A 20,778-nucleotide genomic window follows, 5' to 3' on the forward strand; every position below is an offset into this window, starting at 1 on the left:
TTTACTATTACTAGATTGTTTTGTTATTCAAAATCTTAATTCAAATCGATCTATATATAGAACTTGAATTATTATTATTTTCTGACATCTAACTTCTTTAATGTTTTTCGGCAACCAAATGAAGACATCGATGTCATGAATTATGCAAAACATACTTTAGTCTGGCATAAATTCTTTTTGATATTTAAATGCCTAAATTAGTCATATAAACTAGTAGACAAAGGCGTGTGTTTTCTTCGAGGATGGATATTAGACCATCCTGGTCGGGCCCGTAAACCCACTTGGGAATATTACTAGCCCTAATCATTATTTGTCTTAATAATCATCATCTTGTGATGTAGCTAGCACAACTCGTCCACCATTGTTTTTTTTCCCTTTTTCGATTAATTATTCTTTGCACTCTTACACAATCCTTAATTATCTTTGCACCGTCCATTGTTAACAAAAATTAATTAATGAGGATTTGATTTGATCTAACGTAATGCTTATTTATAGGTAGATGATGGTTAATCTTTAAGTATTCAAGCCATGATATAGTATTTTATAGCTAAGTGAAATTAATAGGTTCATTTATTTTTTTTGTTAACGAGAAACTTGGTTATGCATGGTACTTAATACTTATGCCCATATTTAGTAGGGTTCATTTTAGTGTAGTAATGAGCTTTGTCTACTGATAACAAATGATTTGAGTATAAGATATATACGAACCGATAGACTCCAACTAAGTTATAACACACATGATAGTTTGGTTCTAGAATCATGATTTTGCTTGAAAATAGTAGACACTCGATTTTATGTTGAAGAGTTGAAACCAATATGTCTTTTTGACTCGCATGCATGCTATTTACATCCGTGAAAACAATTTGGATTTTTTAGTCCGAATCACGAGTTCAGAATTTTTTTTGTCAAATTAGAAAATTTGTAATTTAGCATTAGAAATTACTAAAAAGATAAGTTTGCATTGAACTTCATAGAATTAAGATTTGGAGCCAAAGTTAATGTTTGCCGAGTAGTTGTAGTGGAGTCACGATTTGGCATCATTTCGGAATAATTATGTGACAGCATAAATTGTAAAATCACATCATTGCCATATGCTTGCTTTGGATTCGCAATATCGAGATAGGCATAAAGTTTAAGAATAAAGTTTTGACACAAACAAACAATTTTGTATATTGAACATTTTAATATTTTATATAACAAATGAACGCTTACGTACAATTATTCTTACACCGAAATATTTTTTCTAATATTCCTAAACAAGGTTTGGTGCCACAAAATGAAATATCAAAAATACAAAAAATATGGTATGATGTTATCTTTGATGGGCCATTATAAGAGGCCCATATACCAAAACATTGGGCCTAAATTTCTGAGTTTTCGACCCGTAGAATCATTTCAGATCCGACCGTTCTGCAGGAGGAAGATCACCAGAGATCGAAGAAGAAGAAGAAGAAGAATGCTTGAAGATCGTTTGTAGAAGAAGAAACCCGAACGAAGCAGAGTAACAATGGCTTCGACGGTGGGATTAGCACCGGGACTTTCTCGGAAGTTGAAGAAGGTATTGGAATGTCGTACGGATAGTCCGGATCTGGTGGCGTCGCTTAACGCTTTATCCTCTTTCTACGACGAGAACAGTGCTCACGCACGGCGGAACCTCAGATCGACGATCGAGAAACGAGCGCTTCAGATCAACAGCGAGTTCCTAAGTGCGGCTGATTCGACTCAGATCGCATTGGATCGTGTGGAGGAGGAAGTGAATGCTTTAGCTGATTGTTGCGATAAGATCGCGGCGGCGCTGAGTAGCTCGGCCGCTACCACTAGCGATATCATTAGCACTACTGAGAGGCTTAAGCAAGAGCTTGAGGTTACTACTCAGAGGCAAGAGATCGTTAACTGTTTTCTTCGTGATTACCAGCTTTCGAATGAAGAGGTGAGTGAGCTCTTAGCAAATCATTAACTTGATGGTGATTAGATCTCTGTAATGTGAGATTGAGTGTTGATTGTTTGATGCAATGTTGACAGATCAAAGCGCTTAGAGAAGATGAATTGAATGAGAATTTCTTCCAAGCGTTGTCACATGTTCAGGAGATTCATTCCAATTGCAAATTACTTCTCAGGACGAATCATCAGGTGAGATTTGCCATATTTTCACTGTGGTTTCGCAAAATGTATTTAGTTTTAGTGCAAACTGGATCGTTGTTGTTAGTATTGTTGAGTGTATGGGACGTTTGTGGATGCAGCGTGCTGGCTTGGAACTGATGGATATGATGGCTGTGTATCAAGAAGGAGCATATGAGCGCCTTTGCAGGTACGTATCTGTTTCTTTCTAAAAAAAAGTAGAAACTTAGTGTTTGGATTTAGCATTGCTAGTTTGGTGTACCCTGAACTTGTCCACAATGTCTCTTTACATATCCCAGAAATTTAGTGTTTGGATTTAGCATGAATTCCTCATTGCGGAATTTGGGGCTTAAATAGTTTGGTGTTTCGAACTTCTCCACATTGTTTTTTTACACTTGTTAGTTTGCTTTTGGCTGTCTAGGTCGTGCTAGGGTTATGCATTACGTATGTATCTTGGGAAGAAATATATTAGTTTATCCATACAGAAACATTTTGTCAAAATATATAACTAGAGGATCATAATAGTTTGGTATATTTTAGATCCAAAAAAAAAAATTGAAACTTGCATTGGGTGAATGGAAACTGTTTTCATGATATATAGAACGATGATTTATTTTGGAAGTAGGTATACCTTTTCTAAATCCGCCTAGGGGCAACAAGAAAACCCAGGACCAGCCTTGCCAAGTCGAAACTACTGAGTCTTATTTGTTTTTGCTGTGAGCTTATATAGATATTCGAGATATGAAATATAACTAAAGAAACCTTGATCTTCTAGGTGGGTTCAGGCTGAGTGTAGGAAACTGGGTGATACAGATAACCCAGAGGTGAGTGAGCTTCTGAGGACCGCTGTTCGCTGTCTCAAAGAAAGACCTGTGCTCTTCAAATATTGTGCAGAGGAGGTTAGTCTTTTGACCTCACTGAAGTCTAGTCTATGTTGAACTATTATGATATGGAGTTTATAAGCCTGATCTCCTTATGAACTATGTCAAATCATACAGGTAGGAAATCTTAGGCACAATGCGTTATTTAGAAGGTTTATTAGCGCTCTTACACGTGGAGGACCTGGAGGAATGCCCAGACCCATTGAAGTTCATGCTCATGACCCATTACGATACGTGGGAGACATGCTTGGGTGGCTACATCAGGTTTGTGACAACAATTTCTTCTCCTATGATCCCCTCGTTTTATACTCATGCTACTGATATCAGAATGGTAGTTTCTTTGCTAAACTCAACAATAGATATAGTATATTAGTAACTGTCAGATCAAGTGTGTAAATTGAGTACTGGACAATCATAGACATTAGACTAAATATCGTGTAGTTGTTTTTTCTTTCCTAATGTGATGTTGTTTTTGCTGCAGGCTTTGGCATCAGAAAGAGAATTGGTTCATGCGTTATTTGATATAGACGCAGCTGACCATAAATCAACTGCAAAGAATACCTCTGAGAATGATGCCCTAAAGGCAGCAGAATCAAATTTTACATTTGTCCTGGATAGAATTTTTGAAGGAGTTTGCCGCCCATTTAAAGTGAGAGTCGAACAAGTTCTGCAGTCACAACCAAGTCTTATTATTTCTTATAAACTCACCAACACAATGGAGTTCTACAGCTACACTGTGAGTTTCTATTTAACCTCTGAGAAATTTTGACCTTTATCGCTCTACTGGTTTCATCATTGGTTTCTTTCTCGCCTTGCAGATCTCAGATTTACTTGGGAGAGACACTGCTCTTTGTAATACAATCGGGATGGTGAAGGATGCTGCACAGAAAACCTTCTTTGACATTCTTAAAACCCGAGGGGAGAAACTTCTACGATACCCTCCACCTGTAGCTGTTGATCTCTCTCCTCCTCCAGCTGTCCGAGAAGGAGTTTCTCTAACTCTTGAGATAATCGAGAATTACAACAGCATGATGGTTTCTGCTTCAGGAGAAAAACCAGCTTTTGATCCCGTCCTCTCTGCACTGCTTGACCCAATCATCAAGGTAAATGAAAGAAGAAGCAAACTTATAGAATATCTTGTCCATGATAATGATATTAATTGAAGCAAATTTCTCAACATTCTCAAATCCTGCAGATGTGCGAGCAAGCTGCAGAGGCGCATAAATCGAAGAAGAGTGGCCATCTACCCAGAAGAAGCAGAACAAGTACCGACTCAAGCCAGTTAACCTCAGTCGATGCTCTACTCTCTAGCAGCCCATCCCCTCCACAGGTATCATTCGCCTATACAAAACCGTTACTGTACATCAATGTTCTTAACCCGAGAAGATGTTCCTAAGTTTCATTTCTTCTTTTTTGCAGAACAACGAAACACCCTCTAAAATTTTCCTCATCAACTGTCTATGCGCGATCCAACAACCATTGCTAAGACACGATGTTGCGTCACAATACGTAACCAACATCGGATCAATGATCGAAAACCACATAAACCTCCTTGTCCAGAATGAAGTTGACACACTACTCCAAAAATGCGGTCTTTCAGACAAAATGCAAATCTTCCGCTCTTCCACATCTGAACTTCCCTTGTCTGAACGACAAGACACGTCACCCGCGATGCTATCCGAATGCCTCAAGGCATTCTTTGGCCTCGTATTGGGAAGCGAAGGCTCTCTTCCTGAGTTTGAGCAGATACAAGTCCCTAAACTCAGGTCTGAAGCTTGCGTCAGAGTCGCTAAAACTTTAGCTGAAGCTTACGAAGTTATATACCAAGCTGTAACAGATCAACAAAATGGATATCCAGATCCGAAATCTCTCGCCCGACATCCACCAGATCAAATCCGAACCATTCTTGGTATATGAATATGTACGCTTCTTCTTTTTTTTCATTCATCTTACGAAATCAATACTTGTAAACCAAACCAAACAATTGATTAATCTTTTTGTCTAAATTCTCTGTTATATATATAGATATTTACATATCAGGTTCATCATTTTCTCTTATCTATAGTTTGTTATATCTAAAAGTGGGTTTCGTTCAAAAGCATGTCATGTGATTTGATACCAGTGGCTTTCATCTGATGGAGAAGCTTAATGGCTTCAATGTAAAACCCATTCTGCATATAACACGCGACCATAGCGTTCCAGCAACTATCACTCGTCTCATCTTTCCTACTCTTGAACACCTGTTCTGCCTCTTTCACTTTCCCATACTTGCCATACATCTCAATTAACCGACATTGGATCAAACAATCAGACTCAAACCCGAGCTTTATAGCATTCGCATGCACCTGTGGCCCGCTTCTCCCACCGTCACCCACCCACGTGCATGCTTTTAGAACATTCGAGAACACTGAGACGTTCTTCTTGACCCCATGCTTACCCATTTCAATGAAATCACGGATTACTTCTTGAAACTCCCCTTCTCTGTAATCATTAGTAACCTTGGCTGCCCAAACAACGGTGTTAGCACTGGAGAGCTGACGTAGCACAAGATTAGCGTCTTCCAAACACCTGAACTCTCCGTAGAAACGTATCAAAGAACCAGAGAGATACGAATCTTCGTCGTCTATAAACCCTAGCTTCTGACACAACCCGTGAACCTGCTTCCCTAACGCCAAGTCTCTGCTCATAGCACACGCTTTCAAAACACAACCCATAATCCAAGACGGAATCTTGAAAGCACCATTCTTGGAATGTTTCAACATGGAAACAAAGAGCAAAGCAGCGTCTTCGTAATCACCCGTTTCAATACAACCGAGGAAAACAATTGCCCAGGAATGAAAATCTCTGCGAGGCATTTTATCGAACATCTGGCGTGTAATATCCAAACGCCCACAAGACACATGCATCAGAAGAAGACGATTGACAAAAGTGGTCGTGGGTCTTATACTAGACTTCATGATATGCACTTGCAGCTCGTAAGCTCCACGTCGATCGTTTTCTCTGGCTGATTCTTTGGCAAGACAAGAGTAAAGGTCTTCGTTTCCAGGTAGAGAAAGCGAATCCATTAGTCTAAGAATATCAGAAGTTGAGCAACGTGGAGTTGACTTTTGCGTCTGAATCTGGGGTGGTTGTTGTATAACCACGACTGGCTCTGATTTCTGGCGTTTGGGTTTCCTTAGCAGAAGCTGTACATCGAAGTTGGTTCTGACGTCGTTCCCTAAGGTTCGTGCGGCGGAGTTGTTGTAGTTGAAAGAAGGAATCAGAGATGGTGGAGATGGCGGTAATGCTAATTCCAAAGTCCTCATATTTGTGAAACAACAGAAAAAAAAAAAAAAAAAAAAAAAAAAAAAGAGCTTTAGAGCTTCAGAGAACTTTTAAAAAAGTTTGAAGATTTTGTATTTGCAATCGAGAAATCGATGGTTTTCAACAAATCTCAGAGGAACTGAGAAGAGCAGCTCTTTACAATTTTGTTTCCGATTTTGTTATTCGAAATTAAAGAGACTAGAAGAATTTTACATTTGTAGAAGAAGAAGACGATGAAGAACAGTACAAAGCGATACAAAAGCCAAGCCGATTCGGTTCAATCTCAAATAATGTTAGGTCCGGTTTAGTTTGTAGCGGAACCGGCTCGATTTGAGATATAAAATTTGTTTGTTGTCGTCTTTTTGTGGTTCGCAGGTGCGTGTGGTCTTATTATTACTGTGTTGACGACATGTTTAAGGAAACTAATCAAAATAAAATCTCTGTAGTTAGAGACTAACTAACAATAGTACAGCTCTTAATAAAGAGATAATGCGTATACGTTAGTAAAATGTACACGTGTCACTTCTTCTTCTTCTTCTTCTCAAACTTCACACACAGAAAATTTCGAATTTTGTTTTCATGGTTTTGAGTTCTGTGTGATTTGAGGTGTTTATGGCTATGGCGTTTCCTCTATCGTATAATCCAATCACCGTTAAACCAGTAACGTACTCTCGGAGATCGAACTTTGTAGTTGTCTCTTCTTCGGGTTCTAATGGAAGAGATCCTTCTGAGGAGAGTTCAGTTCCTAATGGTGGTAAAAGCATCGATAAGCTTCAAGAAGAGAAGCGTCGTGCTGAGTTATCTGCTAGGATTGCTTCTGGAGCTTTCACTGTTCAAAAATCTAGGTGAAATAAACCAAACTCTTTCTCTCTGAATTGAAAAAAAACAAGAATCATGGATTAGAGATTTGAGTTTGGTTCAGGAATCATCCATGATTGTCCTAATGATGCATTGGTTCTGTAATCTCTCTGATGTGATTTTGACATATATGGTTTCTTGTGGGTTTGTTTGTGTTTGTACAAAGTTTTCCATCTACAGTGAAGAATGGTTTATCAAAGCTTGGAGTTCCAAACAATGTTCTTGATTTCTTCTTTGATTGGACTGGCTCTGACCAAGACTACCCCAAGATTCCAGAGGCCAAAGGCTCGATTCAGGCGGTTCGTAATGAGGCTTTCTTCATCCCTTTGTATGAGCTTTTCCTTACTTATGGTGGTATTTTCAGGTTGACCTTTGGGCCAAAGGTTTGTTTTTTTTCTTGTTTTTCTTCTGATTCGTTTAACTAAAAGGGTTTTTTTTTTTAAGTATTGGCTGATGATATGTGTGAATCCATATTGGTAGTCGTTCTTGATCGTCTCGGATCCTTCTATTGCTAAGCATATATTGAAGGACAACGCTAAAGCTTACTCCAAGGTATGTAACCAGTAGCAGCACCAATAATTAATACCGATGAATATGGTCTAGAGTTTCGTGCTTTACCTTATACTTGTAAATCTACTTGTAAATCTTAGGGGATATTAGCTGAAATTCTAGATTTTGTGATGGGAAAAGGACTCATACCAGCTGATGGGGAGATATGGCGTAGAAGAAGGCGTGCCATTGTTCCTGCATTGCATCTAAAGGTAACCAATTTGTCATAAAGTATGATTCTCTTAATAAGTTATATAAATCACTGTTTTCATTTTATAGTACGTAGCAGCTATGATTAGCTTATTTGGAGAAGCTTCAGATAGACTTTGTCAGAAGCTTGATGCTGCTGCATCAAAAGGGGAAGAAGTAGAGATGGAATCACTCTTCTCTCGTTTGACACTTGATATTATCGGCAAGGCCGTTTTCAATTACGACTTTGACTCCCTAACTAATGATACCGGTGTCATCGAGGTTCTCTCATGCTTACATTTGCTTTTCAGTACTTGTTTTATTTACCTTTCTGTGTGTTTGTTAGGATGAAAAGCTTTTTGTGTTCTCTTTTGTTAGGCAGTTTACACTGTTCTAAGAGAAGCTGAGGACAGAAGTGTTTCACCTATTCCTGTTTGGGACTTACCGATTTGGAAAGATATATCACCTCGTCAGAGGAAAGTTGCTTCTTCCCTCAAGTTGATCAATGACACTCTTGATGAATTGATCGCAACATGCAAGGTATAACTCGGAGTTAAAGTCCAAAAATTGTTCATATGCTCTTTGGATCCTCATTACGTTTGTTGTCTTTTACAGAGAATGGTAGAAGAAGAGGAGTTGCAGTTTCACGAGGAATATATGAACGAAAGAGATCCTAGCATCCTTCACTTCCTTTTGGCTTCAGGAGATGATGTAATAATATAGTCTGTTGTTTTGTAATCCAATAGGTATCAGCTTCAACGGATCTTAAAATGATGTGTGTTTCTTCCCAATTTTTTTTCAGGTCTCTAGCAAGCAGCTCCGTGATGACTTAATGACAATGCTTATAGCCGGACATGAAACATCAGCTGCAGTATTAACATGGACCTTTTACCTTTTAACTACGGTAAAGAGTGGACATTATCAACCTAAACAAAAGCAGTTGATTTGATTTTCTCCCAAATTGTTTTTATAACTTTTGTTGGTTTTGTGCAGGAACCTAGTGTAGTTGCCAAACTCCAAGAAGAGGTATGGATATACATGACTCTTGCAAATGATCTTAGAAGAACATTCACATATTAAAAAAAGAACTGTTTGATTTTATTTTAGGTTGATTCTGTTATTGGGGATAGATTCCCAACCATAGAAGATATGAAGAAGCTGAAGTACACTACCCGAGTCATGAATGAGGTAAAAGGCAATTGAATTTACTGGTTGAGACAAAAAAGAAGATCATTGGTTTTACCTTTTTTATTTTAAATGATGTGCAGTCATTAAGACTATATCCACAACCACCAGTACTGATTCGTCGGTCTCTAGAGAACGATATGCTTGGACAGTATCCCATAAAAAGGTCAGGGAACTTCAATATTGTGGTTTTCGTTTGTCTGCGTTTTGGCAATTAGCTTGCCTTCTAGAATGCAGTTTATGAGTTATGATAAAATATTGTGTTTGAATAACCAACCAGGGGAGAGGATTTCTTTATCTCGGTTTGGAATCTACATCGAAGTCCTCTTCATTGGGATGACGCGGAGAAGTTTAATCCCGAGAGATGGCCTCTAGATGGACCAAACCCAAATGAGACAAACCAAAACTTCAGGTAATAGCCTTTTGCTTGTCACTTCTCATTTGATTATAATTTTGATTATATCAAGAACTTTTCTTCTCCAGTTACTTACCTTTTGGTGGAGGACCGCGGAAATGTATAGGCGATATGTTTGCTTCGTATGAGGTAAAGACTTAATTGACATCAATACTTGTTACATATGAGTACCTGCTTCAGATGTTCCTGTAGTGACAGAAATCTCTGTTTGTAGAATGTGGTAGCAATCGCAATGCTTATTCGAAGATTTAACTTTCAGACTGCACCAGGGGCTCCTCCGGTATAGTCATCAGCAAACTCCTTCTGTTCAATCTCAAAACAACAGAAATATTTTTAAAACTGAGCTAAGATAAAACTTGAAACTCAAACTGAAATATCACTAATGATTAGTTCGTTTCTCGAAATTCGTTTTGTGGATGGACAGGTGAAAATGACTACAGGAGCTACAATACATACAACAGAAGGGTTGAAATTGACAGTGACAAGGAGGACAAAACCTCTCGACATACCATCTGTACCAATACTTCCAATGGATGCTTCCCGAGATGAAGTGTCCTCTGCTCTGTCTTAAGTCTTCATCTTTGCAAAACTGAAAACAAAGCAAGCTCAACTGAAGAAGCAAAAATCTTGTGCTAGAACAACAAATGTAGAATTTGTTAGAATTGACCAATGCTTCTGATTATTTCTCTGCACTATGTTGTGCAGACAAGTAAAAAGTAAACATTTATTATTCTTTGGAAAAGAAAAATGTTTTTCTCTGCACAGTGATGATAATATAACTTTTGGGTTCTACAAAAGTTCAAATAGTTTCTAAGACATAAACACGAACCTCTGATTTTTACATCAATGAAGTGATCAGAGATAAAAAAAACCACTTCCATCTAACATCATCGAAATTGACTACTTCGTCTCTCGTTCCGTATGTGCAACATTGACTCCTATAAAGAAAAGCTTTTAGCGATCCGAAATCTTCGGGTCTTCAGTTAAAGACCAATGTTTGTTTCATGTTCTATGTCTATGGATCTGCTGGATAAGATCGTTATCGTTATCAGCGCCATCTTTCTTTGTTGCTGACTTATCCTTTATTGCTTCTTTCTCCAGTTTCTTCTTATCAGCCTCGGCTTGTTTTTCATTCTCCTCTCGAGATTTGATGAACGTCTTCATGAAAAGAGTCAGAATCTTGGTCACTGCAGATGGGAACAATGGTCGGATTAGAAATGAATAGAGATGCACTTGTCCCAGAATGGCTTTAGACAATCTAGAAGAAGAGATTTGTGCATGTACCTTGCTCAAAAGGACATCTAGCTGGATCCTCACCGAAGTAGTGAGACAAAGAATCTGCATTTCTTCCCTGTGAATTACAACATATAGCAAATATTAGTATTGGAAGATGAGTTCGAATTGCTTGTCCCAGAAGGGTAAAATAACTGAGGAGTTGTTATAACTCACCACTTCTGAATATAGCGAAGCAAGCGTCTTCACTTCCTCATCAGCGGTATCAAGAAAATCCTTCAAGACCTGAAACATAAAGTAATCTCATCTGAAACAGCTACGAACATTTTGTGGTTCTTATCATTTGCCAATGAATTAACTAAGATGCACATTCCTGATACCCATATGAGAAAACTAAGAACACATTTTCACTGTGTAGCTCACCTTCCGGAAGCCCAAAGAAATGGCACCATCATTTTCTGAAGCCATGAGTTCTTGCTCAACCTTTTCAAGGCCTTTAGTCGCTGCTTGCATTTCTTCAGCCAACGTTTTCAATTCAATCTGCAATGTGCAGAACGAACAAAGGGAAAGTGAGAAGGCGGAAGCTCATATTGCAAGCTCTAGCATCTAGCACAAGAAATGAAGCAAGCTAAATAACAAGCATACCTTCGATGCCGCTTCTAAGTGAACAAGGTCATTAGCAAAATCCAGCAGTTCTGGCATTTTTTCACCAACAAGCTAAACAGTAAAAAGGAAATAAGGTATAAATTTCATCTTCACACAGCATTAGGCAAATAACTGCATTAACAGTATGATGCACTTCTAGCATGCTCTGAAAATACTGAGACTAGAAAATCAAGTGAGGCTATTTATACCTTGCATAAGTAATGCATCAAAGTCATTTTGTTATTTCTAGCACGAGTATCAGATAATTTAAGAAGACTGTCCAGTTTGAACCCCACAGCAGATCCTGTAACACAAAGGCACTACATCACCAACATACTTTAAGAAAAATCATGAAACTGGAAATCAATAGTAAAACATGATACCTCTCGCAGTTCCCTGATTTAGAGCATTTCCCAGTGTTAAAATTGTTTGCATAATTTGACGCAACTTTGCAGACTCCTTCACCTGGTACATGATAATGAAACTTAATTACCAAGATGGAGATATATATTGCCATGACTTAGACGATCTCACCCTCCACTATACCTCTTTAGTAGCAGCGTTTATTATATTTAGGCAGCTTTTCAACTCATCAACCTGAAAAGAACCAAAAAACAACATCGATTACAATATGTCTTAAGACAGGATCGACCAAATTCAGAGAGTTTCACTTTTCTACCTGAGAAGCAAAGGTAATCTTAAAGCCAAACACTCGTAACTTAGCTTCAATACGTGGAACCTTCATTAGTTCCATGAAAAACTGGTACATATGCAAGGTTAAGAGTCAGAGCACAGATGTATACAAGTATCATCCAACGCTTTAAGAACTGGACAAACCTGTTCACACTTTCCGAGCATTTCCTTGTCACCAGTATAATTCTGAAACAAGAACAACATGATTTAGCTTCAGGAAATAAGGAAGTGTGGAAAGAAAAAAAAATTAACATGATCTTTCTTTGGTTTAATTTTTTTTATTAAGCTTATTGTTTATGAAATATCGTTAACTAAACTTTCATAAGGGAAAGAAAGAAGGCTATAGAAAGAAATATGACAATAAAAAATTTGAAATTACCCTTAACATTTCCATTTCCTCCTTGGTCGGGCAAAATTTGATGAGATTTTCAACTTGGTCGATGTCCAGAGCTGATGAATCTAAGGCTAGAACTGCACTCTAAGATAAGAAAATTATTTGAAATTTTCAATATTAGAAATCTTGTAAACATTCATTGAAAAGAGATGAAACTATACAAAATGTTAGATAAAGATATGTAAGCACTAAAGAACAAAACATGTATGTTTATGACAACCACCTTTCATTATTGTTACAACGCCAAAATGATGAGCAGAAAAGACTGAAAGCAAAAACTTACAAGCATATCTGGTAGAGGAATCTTTATTTTCGTAAGCATTATTTCACAGTTATTTGCTCTTCGCAGGTCAACCTATACAAACAAATAAAAAAAGGTTAGAAATGAAAGATAAGGAAACTAAGAGGCACGAATCGTAATCATTTGTATTAGTTATAGAGTACCCATTTGCGGGAATAAGTGACATTTGCAATATCTATCATTTGTCAACTTTTTCTCGTAGCCAAAGTTAACCTTAGATCATCATATAATTATCTGGTTATTACACACTATATAGCTGTAGGTGATACCTGTTTAATTGATCCACTCTTAATTTTTGGTTTATAAAATGTCATTTACATATAATAAATGTTATATGTATACAGAGGTGAAATTGAGATGCCTTACAAGTTGAACTTTCTCGGGTTTGCTGATACTAGAACCCCGGCGACCTGTGTTTTTCTTAGCAGTGGTATCTGAAACTGCAGAAAACAGACTCTCGAGCTCTGATATATCTATTTCAGGGGCCCTGTCATGAAGATTCGTAAAATTCATCGTATTAGTTCAAAGAAAAATAGCAGTGATGGGAGACAATCAAAACTGCAAGACAGAACTGGAACGACGGTTGACTTTTGTTTCATCCATCAATTAAATTATTCAGAGACCATGAATGTCAAATTAAAACATAAACAAGACGGAAAAACAGAAGAGGAACCCACCGTTGTTGATTTTCTTGTTTCTGAGTATCAGCCCACAAACTACCTTTTGCTGGCCGAGTAACCTTAGACCAATGCAAAGGTTTTAGCACGGTTTTCTTAGGTACAGCAATAGGAACACTCACGCCTCGGCCTCTTCCAAGTCCTGAAGAAGCTCTGCCCCTTCCTGCAGAAGGAGGTGGTGGTGGTGCAGTTGAACCTTTTGCACCCAGTGGTGGTGGGCCACTACCTGTACCACGACCCAGCCCTGGTGGAGGAGGAGGAGCAGGGGTCTTGGATAGAGGTGGTGGAGGCGGAGCAGGAGTCTTGGATAGTGGTGGTGGTGGAGGTGGAGGCGGAGCAGAGGTCTTCGATAGTGGTGGTGGCGGAGGTGGAGGCGGAGCGGGGGTCTTGGATAGTGGTGGTGGTGGAGGGGGAGGGGGAGCACCCAACTTTATAGATGAAGGAGGAAGTGGCGGAGGAGGTGGTGGCTTAGGGGCATTTGAAATATTAGCCTTAGGGGGAGGAGGTGGTGGTGGCGGTGGCGGTGCATATTTAACAGCAGGAGTTGCTTGAATTGGAGGAGGTGGTGGTGGTGGTGGCGGTGCATATTTAACAGCAGGAGTTGCTTGAACTGGAGGAGGAGGTGGAGGTGGAGGTGGTTGGGCCTGAAATTTATTTCCCGTGCTCCCAAACGAAGGTGGCGGCGGTGGTGGTTGAGATGAGGGTGGAGGAATGCTTCTAAAAGGAGGTGGCGGGGGAGGAGGAGGAGGTGGTGGTTGAGCTGAGGGTGGAGGGATGATTTTAGAAGAAGGTGGCGGAGGAGGAGGTGGTGGTGGAGGGGTTTTGTTGATAGGCTGACGTAATGTTGTCAAGGTATCTATATTGCTGAAACTAGTGAAAGGAAGTGGTGGCGGAGGGGGTGGCGGTGGGGGTTGGGGTGAAAATGAGGCTGTGCTCGTAAAAGAAGGAGGAGGAGGCGGCGGTGGAGGTGGAGGTAGAAGTGTGACATGATCAACGGAAGACGGTGGATCTGAGGGAACAGTTAAAGGGTGGACACTGTCTTTCACTGGAACTTCTTGCTGCTGGTGACGAGAGTACTCATGAGATTCCTCTGAAGATTCAGGAGCAATAGATAAAGGAATGTCGTATGTCTCATCATTATCAAAAGGTATACGAATGTGAGGTCTCTGAATGGCATCAAAACCTTCATCTGAACTATCAGCAGCACTAGATGTGTTTGTCTCCTCCTCGGAATCAGGAGAATTGAAATAAAAACTCCCTTTTTGCCGAAATCTTGTAAACTCTTTCGCATCATTTATGGCAGCAAGTTGTTTCAGCAACCACAACGCAGCATCATCTCCATTCTCAGCCAAATCCACACCGCTAAAAAGTTCTTGAACTCTAGAAAAGGCTTCAATGGGCAATCCACCAGTCTCATCACCATTTACTATCGGGGTTGGAACTTTCTGAGGCGCAGCGTTCTCAACTTCTCCAAACAAGACCTGAATGCATAAAGAATGGAGTCATGACAAGCACATGTACAGCTTAGGATGAGTATGGACTATCTTTATCCAGCCATCTAAGGTTAGAAATTTTTTGTTTTTTTGTTTCTACTTTCTGCACCCATATTTTCTCATATCCAACTAAATTACTATCATATAAAATTAAAAGAGATGGATAAAAAGGTACACACCTCTGCTCGAAATCCTTTTGGGTAATGATCCTTGGCCTCCCAAAGAATATCCAAGTTGTCAGAGTTCAACATTAGTATGTTGGACCTGATAAATGCAGTATTGAACATCACACGAAACATCATAACCTCTCGTTCTGGATCTAAATCCATATGCACACACTCCAGTACAACATCTCCTTGAACCCAGCACTGGATGTCAATCTTGATAACGTCACATTCTGCCTGCAGCCATATTGTACAGATTTACGTTACTCAAAAGAGTGATACTTTATAAGAACTGATTTAAAAGAAATCATAAAAATAAAAAACACACCCACCTGTCGGTAATGGCGAAGGGGTTTTTTCTTATCGGACATAGAATACACCATCTCCGTGGAAAGACCAGCTGTGCTACTATAGTTTCTTCCAAAAATACGTATAATTGGTCTGCAGCCATGTTGAGAGTCAAAGTTTGGAATAGCTCGAATAATAATGCAATCCAAGGAAAGAGCTCTTTCAGGAGGTGGCCACTCAGGATTTATGTTTCTCCTTGCTACATACTGAAGATAACGCAGTTGAGACGGGAACGGATTTAACGGCGAGAGCAGCTGCAAGAGACCCTTGGGAGCCTCTCGATGCACAATCTCAAGAGTTCTGCGCTCACCACTGTGAACTTTCCTGAAAATCAGAAAACTAGCCAGAATAAAAGCCAAAAGTGGCCAGCCTCCTCTTTCGCAGTGAAGAAGAATCACATCCTGACGGTTCCCACGAGCAAGCCAACTCTCACAGACACGGAGAAAATGCTGAATCAATGACAAAGGGAGCAAAGGGCAGCCTTCATACTGCCTCGGGTACTCAAGAACCGTAACATCATATTCACATAGAGTTTCAGCAAAGACACTCTTTTCCTCCCCTTCTCGAAAATTGAATGCTAGAAAAGACGATTCCGGGAACTCTTCGTGTAAATCGTTGATGACTTCATGCAGGAAGATCTGATACAACCCATCCGCCAACACCTCAGTGCAAAAACATGAATCAAAAACTGTACATTCACACACAGATTGACTAAATTAGAAGTGCAAAAAAATCCAAAGAAACTAAAAACAGTAATCAACTAAAATAGCTCTCTCTCATTCATGATTAGAGAAAAGGAATGGTAAGTTACCATAAACTCTATCAGCAAATTCAAGCAACCCATCTGGTGGTCTCTTGTAAAAGAACCTACTTAATAGAGACATTTAGGCTAATCGGCTGATGAAATTGTACTTCGATCAATGACCTCGAGAACCTGAGAAAACAAACAAACCAAAAATGAGCCATTCGAATCGAAGCTACGAGTAACCAAATCAAATCACCATCGAAAACAAAAACAAAGTCTCACAAATGGTTTAACAAAGTCAAAAGCTAATCGAATCAACCAAAAATAGGCAAAATCTCCTAAAATTACAATCAAATTGGAGGTAAATCTAACATGAGCTTCGAATACGGATGGTTTTTGAGGATATGCGAACACTGCGACTTCACAGAAACCCCTCGAAATTAGGGTTTATAAGAGCAGAAGATGAAGATGATGATAACGATGAGTTACCTTATTAGAATAAGAAGAGTAGAGGGAAATTTTGCATAAACCGATGCAGCTGAAGCGGCGAAGGCGGCGGAATTGCGGCGGAAAGGCTCCGGTGGAGAACACAAAGGATGAAAATCGGGGAACGTTTGTTTTTTTTTTCAAATTTTGAAAAAATAGAGAAAATTGTTTAAAGGGGAACCGACAACATAACCAGACGAATCGCTTTTTCGGTTTATTTTAAAAAAAAATCCCAGTTCTTTCATTTTATTATTAAACTACTAAAAACTAGTGCTCAATCGAATAATATTCAAATTAAAATTTGTTAAGTTTTTCTAATAAATTTTTGTGGAATTACAATTATAATAATACCATAATGTATATATTTTTACTAATGTTATTTTTTTTTTTTTTTTGGTTTTCTGATTCTGATATTTATATTGTGATATTAATAAATTCTAATAAGAATTTGAAAATTACTAAATAGCACATCGCATAATAAAAAATATTATCTGAATGTATATGCCAAGTTTGTTCATGCATTTTTTACAATTGTTATTTACGTTCAATAAACAACATTTGGTTTTCAAGATAATATAGAATATATTAGCAATATAATGGTATAATAAAGAAAATTCTACTATATTAATTGAGAAGTACAAATATTAAACTAATCTTATAAAATGTAAAAAATTACATTGTCCAGGTCAAATGTTTAAATTTTCAATAAGAATAAAAATATAATTTTAATATTAAATTAACAAAAAATTTTAAATAATTTTTAGTTTCCAAAAAAAAATTATTGTCTCTCCAATCTAATTATAGACGAAAATTACTAATTAATTTTTAAAAAAATTGTAAACCAATCAGAATTTAAAAAAACTAAGATTTTATATCTAAATATACAAGATCATTATTTTTAATAACTACGGTTGGAACATTTTGTTAAAATTTTAAATTATGATTTTTCTATCATCTTTCTTTTATTTCATTTACAAAAAAAAATTCAAATCATATTAATATTTCTGATTAATAAATATGTAATTTTTGTTTTCTGCATATGGTGTGATTTGAATTTTTTAAAACGAAGATATATTGTTCAATCTATGAAAAGAAAATTGTGTTTTAATGTTCCACATTGACGGGTTGATAAAATTAAAATATATCCAGTTAATAAATTAATAATGTTTTTTGCTCACAACAATATTATAATTACTATTTTAAAATATTTCACAAAATAATGATGCAAATACAACAATATAAAACTGTAAGATACATACACCAAACAATTTAAAAATAATTAGTATTCAAAATATATATGTATATTTACCAAACAATTGCCATATTAAAAGTAAATATTATCTCAATCAAAATAATTATTAAAAAAAGTATAATAATAAAAATTGTTATTATTTTTTGGAAAAAATGTTGCCCCTTATTTTATAGCGCGGGATATCTTCTAGTAACTTTGTAATCATTCTTAATTCATTTTAATGGTAAACAATCGTTAAAAAAAATTAATAAATTACATTTGAATTTTTTTATTTACTGTAAATAAAATACGTTTGCTTCTCATAATTTTAACATTGTAATGCATGAGATAATTTATAAATATAACATCGGCTTTAATCTTCTATTTTCGTCATGATTTTGGTAACAACGGCTTTGAGCTTTGATTGTGTAGTTTTTTACATAGATTGAACAATATATCTAACACAAAAGTTTGCTACTGTAGATGGCACAATTCTTAAATTTCTCAACAATTAAGGTTATGTATAATGTACAATCAATTTTTTACAAAGTTCCACATAAGAGGTTTTATCTACAACCAATAAATAATCACTAACTATGATCTTCTAGTTAATAAAAATTATTGATTTTTCTCATCTACCAAATTATAGCCCTCAAATTTGTAATTCGGACACTTCAAAACAAAACGCTTTTACCTTCAATTATAAACCACATACAATTTGAACAATTCTGCCACGTTCCTTTTTCCAGCTTTTGTCTTATATACTCCAGATTGAACTTAAAAAAAAAAAAAAAAGTTTTCTATTGAATGTGATGGACTATATAGCCTATATGTACTTAGATAAGCTTCATCTTCAATTCAACAAGCTCATATCACGGACGGACCAAACACCATAACCTATGGTTTTAATTTGCATCGTGATTCTTCGTTAAGACCACTAACAAGCATTTTTAAGAGATGAAGACGAAGGTCACACAAAAGTAGAGAGATTTATAATGATAAAAACACGAGAGAACAAGAACAAGTCTTATGCTATGTTATTGAAAGCTTTAAGATAAAAATAAAAGCAGAAAGACAGATTTGATGAATCACACACATATGTTAGTTCATCAGGTTGAAGCAGATGCTTCCATGAGTTGCTTGACCTTCGTGATATAGTCACCCATGGCATCTTCCGTTGATTTCGCTGGCATCATAAACAAAAAACCCAAAGACAACGACAGGTGTCAAACTCGGTTTCCGAAAATATACGTTAGAGAACTTGAGACAAGAATCAAGCAAATTCAATATCAAGTGAGCTTTTAAAGAAGTTTAATCATTTGAAGTCTTACCTTCAACGGCCTTCCAAGCATCCCACTTGGCTCTTTCCTTCATGCTGAACATTCCAGGACGACCTTTGAATCAAATCGAAAAGAAAAGATACTGTTAATAACATAGCAAATCAAACCGCAGGATCTGATCATGATGAAGCTTCTTAAGGGGAGAATTTAAAAAAAAAAAAAAAAAAAAAAAAAAAAAAAAAAGAGAGATATTAACTGGTGTCCACTGGCCCGACAGTGGCTTGCTTGTAGAGTCCGTAGAGGATGAGCAAGTCTTCGTTAGATGGAAGAGTGGTGAGTTTCTTCACTTTCACAGCGTGCTCCTCGAAATCCTCCTGCAGATATATATATAAAAATCAACAATATCAGGAGAAAGAATCTTAATCGCATAAAACGCCGTTGGGATACTATAAACATATTACTACTACTCACTGGGATGATACAACAAAGTGCAAAAGAGACTTCAAATCAAACTAAACTCAACACTATAAACAACAGATTCAAATCTTTAATACCCTCTAACAGTTATAAGAACAGAACTTGGAAAAAATCATACAGATCAAAAGCTTGATTCAGTAAAACTGAATATCCTAATTCCATAAAGTGATCACACTTGACCACACAACCTTCAATTTTGCAATTGATAAGCTTTTTAATTTATCATTCCCTAACTCTTTCTCCTCTTTCTAATAGTGAACCGAATACAAAGAATCACGAAATAAAGGAACATAATCCTAACAACATAATCTGGGAACATAATCCTACACTAAACACTTCAAACAAAAAAAAAAAAAAATCTCAATCGAAGAATCCAGAATCATCAAGCAGGAGAAAGACAAAACAAAACTAGATCGCCGAGTATAAAACCCAAAAACCGAGATCGGTTTGGTAAAATGGATCTGAACGTACCTTCAAACCCATGATGAATAATAGACGTATGAAGTTGAGGAGATAGGTAGGAGAATTAAAATCAGCGTTATAATAAGACGGAGAAGACGAGGACGACGCGTGAGATATATATGGGATGGGAGGATACCCTCTCCACCCTCCAGGCCCATAACTAGTAGATATATTTTATTATTTTTCTTTAAATGAAATAAATCTCCCTTAACTGGTTTCAGGCACCCCCGTTGTGTAATTGTTAAAGTGGTAATTGTTAAATGAAATAAATCTCCCTTAACTGGTTTTAAATGAAATAAATCTCATTTTAACAATTACCACTTTAACAATTAGAGGTATACACTGTACACGTGGATTCAGGCACCCCCGTTGACTGGTTTGTTATTCCCATCAATGTTGGTACAACCGTACAACTGATGTTCTGTTTATTCTTTTCCCATCGAACATGTTCCTTCTCCAATGCTAAAGGCATATCCTCTTCTTTCTTTCTTTTTTTTTTTTTTTTCTTTTTTTCTTTTTTTGCAAATTCTATTCGAAATAATTTACAATAATAACTTTTTGTTTACTAAGTTTTTCTTCCAACTTTAGAAATTCAGAAACGTAGCCATAATAAATCAAGCCAAAACACCTACTAGATAAACTCTACTGTGT

At 37.1% G+C, this 20,778-nt stretch overlaps 4 protein-coding genes and 1 pseudogene across 6 annotated transcripts; 2 read left to right on the top strand and 3 right to left on the bottom strand.

Annotated features, from left to right (window-relative positions):
- The first annotated feature begins 1,226 nt into the window (after nt 1–1,226).
- LOC104741780 (conserved oligomeric Golgi complex subunit 6) lies at nt 1,227–5,044 on the top strand. The gene is made up of 9 exons (XM_010462697.3): nt 1,227–1,930; nt 2,023–2,130; nt 2,241–2,308; nt 2,894–3,017; nt 3,117–3,263; nt 3,481–3,735; nt 3,818–4,102; nt 4,195–4,329; nt 4,419–5,044. The coding sequence occupies exons 1-9, from the start codon at nt 1,508–1,510 to the stop codon at nt 4,914–4,916; spliced, it is 2,043 nt and encodes a 680-aa protein (XP_010460999.2). The 5' UTR covers nt 1,227–1,507; the 3' UTR covers nt 4,917–5,044.
- Nucleotides 4,994–6,553, bottom strand: LOC104741779 (pentatricopeptide repeat-containing protein At1g31790 pseudogene; annotated as a pseudogene). Its single transcript, XR_015580947.1, has one exon. The product of XR_015580947.1 is annotated as a pentatricopeptide repeat-containing protein At1g31790 pseudogene (transcript).
- Nucleotides 6,554–6,671: 118 nt separating this feature from the next.
- LOC104757544 (protein LUTEIN DEFICIENT 5, chloroplastic) lies at nt 6,672–10,295 on the top strand. Its single transcript, XM_010462698.3, has 15 exons — nt 6,672–7,147; nt 7,327–7,543; nt 7,641–7,712; nt 7,811–7,921; nt 7,989–8,180; nt 8,277–8,438; nt 8,514–8,609; nt 8,701–8,802; nt 8,892–8,924; nt 9,006–9,086; nt 9,167–9,249; nt 9,364–9,495; nt 9,567–9,627; nt 9,713–9,778; nt 9,923–10,295. Exons 1-15 carry the CDS (start codon nt 6,915–6,917, stop codon nt 10,067–10,069), a joined length of 1,788 nt encoding a protein of 595 aa, XP_010461000.1. The 5' UTR covers nt 6,672–6,914; the 3' UTR covers nt 10,070–10,295.
- On the bottom strand, nt 10,209–16,893 carry LOC104743708 (formin-like protein 14). 2 transcript variants are annotated; one of them, XR_015580946.1, is made up of 18 exons: nt 16,681–16,865; nt 16,258–16,380; nt 15,431–16,134; nt 15,114–15,335; nt 13,442–14,922; nt 13,131–13,251; nt 12,747–12,818; nt 12,449–12,540; nt 12,214–12,255; nt 12,056–12,136; nt 11,923–11,973; nt 11,760–11,841; nt 11,586–11,680; nt 11,377–11,448; nt 11,155–11,271; nt 10,948–11,016; nt 10,783–10,849; nt 10,209–10,685 (listed from the first exon to the last, which is right to left on the bottom strand). XR_015580946.1 is itself a non-coding variant. In XM_087486559.1 (18 exons), exons 2-18 carry the CDS (start codon nt 16,328–16,330, stop codon nt 10,501–10,503), a joined length of 3,633 nt encoding a protein of 1,210 aa, XP_087342685.1. In that variant the 5' UTR covers nt 16,331–16,380; nt 16,681–16,893; the 3' UTR covers nt 10,209–10,500. The 2 variants fall into 2 exon arrangements, 1 of the variants encoding a protein (XP_087342685.1); XM_087486559.1 differs by having other exon boundaries at nt 12,449–12,547; nt 16,681–16,893.
- Nucleotides 16,894–18,878: 1,985 nt separating this feature from the next.
- On the bottom strand, nt 18,879–20,334 carry LOC104741782 (acyl-CoA-binding protein). The gene is made up of 4 exons (XM_010462699.3): nt 20,137–20,334; nt 19,445–19,562; nt 19,240–19,302; nt 18,879–19,094 (listed from the first exon to the last, which is right to left on the bottom strand). Exons 1-4 carry the CDS (start codon nt 20,146–20,148, stop codon nt 19,018–19,020), a joined length of 270 nt encoding a protein of 89 aa, XP_010461001.1. The 5' UTR covers nt 20,149–20,334; the 3' UTR covers nt 18,879–19,017.
- Between the last annotated feature and the right edge of the window lie 444 nt (nt 20,335–20,778).

The sequence above is a fragment of the Camelina sativa genome, chromosome 14 (genome assembly GCF_030686135.1).
Source record: "Camelina sativa cultivar CO46 ecotype springtype chromosome 14, ASM3068613v1".
Lineage (NCBI taxonomy): Eukaryota > Viridiplantae > Streptophyta > Magnoliopsida > Brassicales > Brassicaceae > Camelina > Camelina sativa.